This window comes from Haplochromis burtoni, unplaced genomic scaffold (genome assembly GCF_018398535.1).
Source record: "Haplochromis burtoni strain Fernald_Lab_line unplaced genomic scaffold, NCSU_Asbu1 Contig_283, whole genome shotgun sequence".
Classification (NCBI taxonomy): domain Eukaryota; kingdom Metazoa; phylum Chordata; class Actinopteri; order Cichliformes; family Cichlidae; genus Haplochromis; species Haplochromis burtoni.
In genome coordinates, this window is record NW_024582644.1 from 345,448 (window position 1) to 353,865 (window position 8,418).

General features: G+C 43.6%; 1 protein-coding gene across 1 annotated transcript; it reads left to right on the top strand.

Moving 5' to 3' along the window:
• The first annotated feature begins 509 nt into the window (after window positions 1-509).
• ndufa10 (NADH:ubiquinone oxidoreductase subunit A10) lies at window positions 510-5,696 on the top strand. The gene is made up of 10 exons (XM_005940849.3): window positions 510-670; window positions 2,219-2,387; window positions 2,507-2,722; window positions 2,796-2,882; window positions 3,004-3,125; window positions 3,252-3,331; window positions 3,923-3,977; window positions 4,052-4,137; window positions 4,218-4,326; window positions 5,533-5,696. The coding sequence occupies exons 1-10, from the start codon at window positions 596-598 to the stop codon at window positions 5,599-5,601; spliced, it is 1,068 nt and encodes a 355-aa protein (XP_005940911.1). The 5' UTR covers window positions 510-595; the 3' UTR covers window positions 5,602-5,696.
• The last annotated feature ends 2,722 nt before the right edge of the window (window positions 5,697-8,418 follow it).

Sequence of the window (8,418 nt, forward strand, 5' to 3'; positions counted from 1 at the left end):
TCTATAAAGGTTTCCACTTTCAGGAGAGAAACACAACTTTATGTCACTACAATTTGTTCATCTCCCAACATGAAAGCATTAAAAACCATGAAAATTTCATCATGGGCAGAACCCCCCCCCGACTTTGCCCCTATATGTTACACATTTCACTGTCTATCCCTTTTTTTGCTGCCTAGCCTGACCTGTCGGCCCAATGTAAGTTTGTATCTTGTATGTAATGTCTGTATGGGCGACTGGGTCTGTCATCTCAGCTGCAGGCAACTGACAAATAAAGCTCATCCTTATTATTCTCTTTATTTCATTTTTCTCTGTATGTGTCGCCTACCTCTGTCCTATTTGTTTAGTTATACATACTCTTCCACTGTATTATCATTTTGCACTACAGTTGTGCGACGTGTTCTTCGTGTATTATGTTTGCTGTTAAAGTTTCTGTTGAAATAAAGTTGGAGGAAAAAAAACGGTACGTCATCCATGCGACGTATAATGCGTGCGACGGGCCAAAGTACCCAGAGGCCTCGCGTGTGTGACGTATAATTCCGTCGCCGGGCTGCGAAGACTTTCGGGTCAGCTCGGAGGGTTTGTGCAGCAGGTTATCATGGCCCTGAGGACAGTTCGGCTGCTTATCCCGGCGAGAGCAGCTGCTTTCAGGGTAGTGACCGCGGCGCAGAAGGTAAGGACCCGCGGTGTGCCGGGTTTCTGTCCAGCTTGGCTCCACTCTGATTCACAAGGGCAAGCTATCTTAGCTTAGCCGCCACCATCACCGCCCTTCCGTCACAGGCTTGGTCTTAATGTTGACAAACAACAATAACACTCACCTGTGTACCGTGCACCTGTGGCCGTCCTGGTCCTGTTTGCATGGAGCAGCCTGAATTTGAACAACATCGCTCTTCCAGCTCTAACACAAGCTGAACAGTTTTAAACGGAATGACTGTTAAAATAGCAGCTCGTCTAAATAAATGAGTGCGTATTAGCTGATGTTATGATGCTAATATGTTGTTATGTTCCTGACAGTTTTTGAGGCTGAGTGCAGATGCTTCATGCTCCTTACCAGCTCCGGTCATAGACATGTCATTTCCTCTGTTTATGGATAATCTTGTAGTGCAGGGATGGATCAGTTAGCATTTAAGTGCATTTAGTTGCAGATAGAATATAAAACACATCCGTCACTTTGAACTCAGCACATGCAGACAGGAGGTGGATGCTGCTGCACACTTTAGAAGAATCTGAATACGTGGAGACTAAGCTGTGTAAAGATGGCTTACGTGTTCATTGTGCTTATATCAGTTGAATAAATACGTCGTGTTTATGTAAAAGTTTGTGATGGCTGTAAAGAATTAAAGATGACTCGTCCTGGGTTTTTAGAAATGCAGCTGCCAGCACCGAGCACTGATGTGATCTGACTGGAATCACTTAAACAGCTTCTCTAACTAAATGCAATATAACAGGAAAAATATACATTTAATGAATGATCAATCCTGTAATTGTTATTAATAAGACAATAAATGACAGCATCCCCTCATTTATTTGCACTTGTGCCCTTTCTGCTCGGCGTGACAGCCTTTAATGGTCACTGATTTCTCGCCATTTTCACCGTGAGTGCAGATACATCACGTTGAGCGCAGCTGACCACAAGTGAAATATTAACTGAGATGATGACAACATGTTCTGTTAATGCAAGTTGAGTTAAAAACGTCCCAACAGCTGTTACCACAAACAGGCTGCAGCCCACAGCAGTAATGTTGTTGGCTTCCTTTATGCTCCTGCTATCAGCAGATGGTCTCCTGACACCTGGTGGAATAAACACAGAACAACATTGAACTGATCGACTCATTGATCGCATGTTACTATACCTAATCCAGTTTTTAGAGTCAGGTCTGCGCTACAGTCGTGTGAACATTGAGGGGTGGGAATGGGGGCGGGGTTATGTCAGGGTAGTAGCTGTACACGTGTTAGTTACTGCAAAATCAGATATGCATGTTTGGTTATATCAGGGTCCTTTAAAATGCTATCATTAAAAATATAATGTTTACATATTAAAGCATTTTTGTAACATATTTATTTTTGATGTGTACACGTTGTATTCTTTCATTTTGTGTAGACACTTACTGACTCACACCAACCGATGTATAGAATAATCGTTTGAGTAATGGTTCGTTTGAGTGATTAGCAAACCCATCGTATCATTTAGAGGTTTATTCATTGGTTTCTGATGATCCAGGCCAGCGTTCATACAAGCTCGGTGAGAAGCCTGCGATATGGCTGGTGGGCCTACGCTCTGGGGGAGAGGACCACGCCACGCTTAAAGCAGTACAGCAAAGTCATCTCTGTGGATGGCAACCTGGCCTCGGGGAAAGGAGCGCTGGCCCAGAAACTGGCCGACAAACTGGGTAATTATCTAATCACAGGGATTCTTTCCCACCACAGCGATACGCAGCTTTAGACTGAGTGGGTACATAGTGCTTGGAGTTTACGCTGCAGACAACAGCTTCTACTTGTTTGTGCACAGGGATGCTGTACATGCCTGAGCCTGACACTTTCTACCTGGACAAGATGACCGGGGAGAAGGAGCCACTCCCCGTCGACTTTAATGGGATGTGCAGCCTGGAGAAGTTCTACACAGACCCCAAAGCTGCAGATGGAAACAGCTACAGGCTGCAGCTGTGGATGTACAACATGAGGCTGCTCCAGTACTCTGATGCCATCGAACACCTGCTCACCACAGGTATCTCTGACTCAGCAGTGTGGTTGATGCATGCGTACGGCAGAGATCTTCATCCTGGGCTTTTGTTTTTTAGGTCAGGGAGTGGTCCTGGAGCGCTCCCCCTTCAGTGATGTGGTCTTCCTGGAGGCCATGTTCAAACAGGGCTACATTAGGAAGGAGTGTAAGTGCTTCTGCATCACTAACAGCAGGGGGGGCGAGTATTACAACACATACAGATAATCAGCAGCATCTCCCCACTTTTCACCTGATGGTGATGATGTGTGCGACCTGTGGCTTTGCAGGTGTGCAGCACTACAACGAGATCAAAGACATTAGCATCTGTGAGTTCCTGCCTCCACACCTCGTCATCTATGTGGACCTGCCAGCTGAGGAGGTGCAGAAGAAGCTGAAGCAGAGCGCCAAGGTAGAGGCACATGTTCTGTTAGACCGCGGGAGACAGGATATCGGCTCAGTGTTTCATTAGAACAGCAGAAAATAAAAAGAAAACCACCTCATAGGTGAGTTATGTTTTACATGTGTTTGTTCTCAGTCCTACCTTCAAAATGTGCCTCTGCCATATCTGAAGAGCATCGAGGAGGGCTACAAGAAGACGTTTCTCCCCAAAATCAGGTAAGATTGTTACATATGCTGTTAGATATCTGACCAGAGTCTTTATATAAGGATGGACACTGGCTTCAAGGCAGAGGGTTAACTGCATACGGCCGAGTGTTTCTTTGACAGGCGTAGTCTTCTGACTAAAACATCATTTAGACACAAAATTCTTTCGTGTTGGTTGAATAATTACCTAAAAGTATATTAGACCAAATCCAGAGGTGACTCAGTTGACCCAAATGTAACATTTAAAAGTTTCAGACCACAAAAGGGAGAGAAATGCTTCTGCCAATCTGTCCAAAATTCAGTTTTTGGCTTGTTTTTGTGTTCAAAAAAGATTCAAGCTTGAATATTAGGTCAAATATTAGGGGGAGAGAGGAGGACTCCTGTCGTCTCCTCATCATGGTGTTTGAGTTTAGTAGTGATCTGTGACCGTTTGCTCATATTCCAGTAATATAGCCTCAGTACATCATTACTGTTGTTATACTGTCACCACAGCTGGAAGCAGGGGGGCATTAGTGGACACAATTTCACTGCAATGTGTGAAAGACCCAGAAGGTTTCTGTGTAACACCACCCCACCTCCCCCACCTCCACTTTTCCTTTTCAGTGAGACGTCAGAGCTGCTGGCTTATGATGCAACCCAGGCTCAAGATGTTGAAAGGGTAAGATTAAACTGCAGATGTCATCTTCACCTCCAAACAAACACAGTGGCTGATGCCTCGCACGCTGTCCACAGGTGGCAGAAGACATTGAATATTTGAAGTTTGAAAAGGGGCCGTGGGTGGAGCAGGATGATGTCAGCTACCACCACATGAGGATGCTGTGAGTGTTGGGATGTATTTTACACACCGTTTTGACTGGAATGCAAACGTGAGCTTTCTACCCTTTTCTACATTTCACAGTGTGGAAGATAAACAGAGGGTGGCAACCCTGACCCACATACCCAGGTTCCTGCCAGAGATAACCATCGGAGCACACGACTACGATCAAAAATACTACGCCTATAAGTCGGTATGTACGCATGTCACATTAGCTGCATGGAACAGGACCGCACTGAGCTGGTGCTTTGACATCTGTAGAGAGATCACGTTCAGACCACTGAGGTTCAGAGTCATCAAAGATTAGTAGTAAATGCAGCCGTGGCCTCGGTTTGAGTCCCCTACGTCTCCTCGTTCTGCAGTTCTTACATTCACACAAGTAGGCGTCCACACACACGTTTTCCTGGCTCTTATTTTGAAGTCAGTCACAGTGGAAAAAATACGACTATATCTGTGCAGCCGTTAGGAACGGGCCAGCCCGCTGAGGTAAAGCCTGTGTGTGGAAAACACTGCACCACCCGCACAGAGCTGATGGGTATTTTTGCCTGTAATGTGACACACACACACACAGACACACACCACATTGCTCTCTGTGGTTTCCCTGAAAGCCATTCATTGACAGCTGGGAGCAGCAGAGTGCACAGAAACACAGTGCGGCACAAAGGCAGGAGAACGACGCCCCTGAGCCACATTCAGCACATCTGCAGCTCCAAGGATGCAGACGATGTGTTTGGAGATCACAGCGCTGCGCGTTTCACCACACAACAGCGTGCGGCTGCCGTTCCCCGTCTGACAGCATCTTCAGTCTCCGTGTGCTGCATGGAGTCTGACCTGACCTCGTTGTTGAGCACTTTATTACAGCTTGTGTAACCATATTGAGGCTGCTGTATAAATCCTCCTCGTTTATACCGAACTCGCTAAGCTTTCCAGTACGGCGCTGGCGACACGATGCAGCTCATTTCCTTCTGCTGAATTATTGACCCGCTCGTAGTTACTCGATGGCAAATGCCAGATGTGGAATATTCTATGAGGTTGTTTGTATCATCGGTCTTGTGGGGAAACATTTGGGTCTGACCTTTTCTCTTTATTGACTGGTGACGTATTCGCCACCCACTGCTGCAGGAATCAGGCTCCATAACGCTGCAGAGGGCTGTAACCTGACATTTTGTTGTGAGCCCAGATCGTAGAGCAGAGAATGAGAAGGGTGACACATACTGGAACAATCTCCTCCAGTTTACAAACAAAGCCTCGGAAGGGCATTTGGATCCTGGCTGAATATGACTTCCACTGAAGGAATGTTGTCCAAGAGGCAGCTCAGCGAAGCTGACACAACTATCATCATCATCGTCATCATCTGCACTGGTTAAATGCACTCCTCTGTTGTTCTCGGTCCTTCTAGATCCCTGGGAAGAAGTACGCCCGTGGATATAACGCTGATGTTGGAGATAAATACATCTGGCTGAAGTGAACTTTCCACTCTCATCGTCGAATCAGCCCACTGAACTCACTGTCTTCTAATGTACATCCCAAAATATGTATGTATTAAAATAGATTCTGACTGAGTGGCTGCTGTCCTGTCTCTGTGTGTAACGGACTGTTGGCAAACACATTTGACCTGAGGTAATGACGGTGAGTTACTGTTGGTTACTGAGCCAAGATGGACCCCAGTAGTTTCTATGTGTTCAGGTGTAGCCAGCCTAAAGGTGTTTGCTTCAATATTTCCTCCTGTGTTTTACCCAGCAGCACTTTAGATTCATGCTGCTGTTCAGTGGCGTGAGCAGCAGGAGGCGCTTGTGAGCTCTCAATAAACAACAGTTAATGGAGTGTAGGTGCTGAATTATTCACTGGCACAGGCTAACATTAAAGGCCAAAACAGTTTCAGCGTCCAAACTGTCACAGGAACGGCCTGAGGAGAACGGCGTTTCTGCCTCTTAGTCTGGGGCGATGGCAAGTGAGCAGTGGAAAAACTGAACAATGAAATGATGTTTTCATTACAAGATCTCAAAATGATGAAGAAACTATTTTTGAGACTATTTCCTTTTTAAAAAATTCAAAAACTGTTCATCAAAACAAACATCAAACACCTCCCACAAAATGAGCCGTCTCAGGCTGCTTCCCCTCTCCAGTGACCTCTCCCATGCCCCCAGTACATGTACTGGGTTTGCTTCACTGTGTAAATGTTGCAGTCTTAGTCAAAGGTGGTTTAATGTCTGGTCTATAATCCAGCACCTTTGAGAATAGTTTTCTTAATTTGATAAAGTCAAAAAGCTCCTGGGTTTGAATCCAGTGTGTGTGTGTGTGTGTGTGTGTGTGTGTTCTCCCTGCCAGGACAGACAGTGAGGTTACAATCAGAATCCAAATGCTTGCTCCTGCCTGCACGTCATGGAGTGGGTGGGAGGTGTTGTCCCACATTGTCTTTATCTTGCACAACATCCGCCTCTCAGACTGAAAGATTAATTGGCTCTGTTTTGAGTTTTGTTCAAAAAAGAATGACTTCATATAGGGAAAAATATATATCACATGTGCAGGACACCTTAAACTAGTTTTTTAATTAAGCAGCAAGGCAGAACAAAGTCGGGGCTGTATCAAGACACGAGGACTAAACCCCAATTCAACCAGACCCAGAACTGATCCGGAATTAAAACAAGACTACAAAGTTCAAAATCAGGACTACTGAGGACTTAACCAAGACAGAACCAGAATCAGAACTAGATGATAGTAGCACTAAAAATCATCATAGACCTGCACTACACTTATTTTTTAATTCTACCAAAGTCCACTATTTAGATTGAGAAAAGTTTATATAATTATTTAGCCTTGTTGTGCAAACAAGCCTGCATAACTTAATAAATATAGAATTTGAAAAATAACAAACCTAAAAAGAAACACTAGGTACGAGATACATGAGGACCTATGATACGGTGATACTTTTGGTAAACGACCATTTGACTAACATGTGTCTCACCTGCTCTTGTTCATCTCTGTTCTGTCCTCATTCTCCTCTCTCTCTCTTTGTGCTGACAATCATCAAATATACAGTTGAAACCAGATATTTACTCTTCAGATAAAAACACTTTTTTAATTGTAACATCAAATCAGACTAAATGTTTATTTTTTTAGATTGATAAATATAAAAACATATTTGTTAACTTTAAGAGTAAAGAGAGAAACTATCTGTATTTCTTAATTGCAAATGGCACCAAATTGTATTCAAACTTGAGCCACACTTATGGAGCTCCACAGTTCTTTTCCTGGTGTTTTGGTTGACATCTCTTGATGTTCCCATGTCACAGAAACAGGCTCTGTGTTTTGCCTTATATGCATCCACAGCTGTGCCACCATTTACTCACATGGACTCTACTAACCTATCAGAAGCTTCTTCAGCTCAGAATGGAATCGTCTGGAGTTTTCTTATTAATTAACAATAAACTTAGTGTATATGTACTCCTAAATTTGATGAAAGTGATAAAAAATAGACAGCTCTGTCTCTCTTTATTCTGACATTTAACTAATTCAAAAGATATTTCAATATTTATCTAAAACAAAAGTTTACTCTAAATTGATGTTGTACAGTAAAAATGTTTTATGTTTTCTCCCTAAAGTGTAAATATCTGGTTACAAATGTGAATATCCTGCTGTGTACTGAAATCCCTCTTGTTTTGCATAGAAATATACTGAACAACATACAAAGCATAATATATAAAATAACATTTACCTGAGTTTTTTCTTTGAAAGAAGCCTCTAATGTCCATTCTTATGTTTCAGTACATAACTGAAACCGATTTAGTCGGGGAGGGTAAGAACTGAAAATATGAAATAAACACACGTAAGCTAAGACTCTCTAAAAAAATAGCATTTGTTCGGCTTTTCATTTCGCCATTTGTTGATTCACTTGAAGAGCAGAGTAACGTAATATTGGTCAAGTGATCAGTTTGATATCAATCTTTCGTGATGCACCGTCATATTTACATTATTTGTACAGTACGAATGATTTGCTTTGGTACCTGGTCAAACTTAAGCTCTCCTTAGTATGGCTGGCTCCGTTTCTCCAACAGCGCACTCACGGCAGCAGCTGCCCCGCCCCCTCGCTCAGTCGCTTAGTGCCTGAGCTCGGATCATACCAATATCAGGGGGGATTCACGCACAGTCGTAAATTCCCACAGTGTGCACTATGTGCTTCGAATATTGTGTGTACTTTTTGTTTTATACAGTTGTCAGCCAGGCATCTAACTATGAAAAATTACACTCCAAAATACCCCGGGCTTCTGACAAAACAACCCGGGCG

What these genes read in the sequence shown, in the direction of transcription:
- ndufa10 (XM_005940849.3), top strand. Translation starts at nt 596, where the DNA reads ATGGCCCTGAGGACAGTTCGGCTGCTTATCCCGGCGAGAGCAGCTGCT. An exon ending in GGGCTACATTAGGAAGGAGT is followed by an intron (nt 2,883 to 3,003) that starts GTAAGTGCTTCT and finishes GTGGCTTTGCAG; the next exon opens with GTGTGCAGCACTACAACGAG. An exon ending in TACCACCACATGAGGATGCT is followed by an intron (nt 4,138 to 4,217) that starts GTGAGTGTTGGG and finishes TACATTTCACAG; the next exon opens with TGTGGAAGATAAACAGAGGG.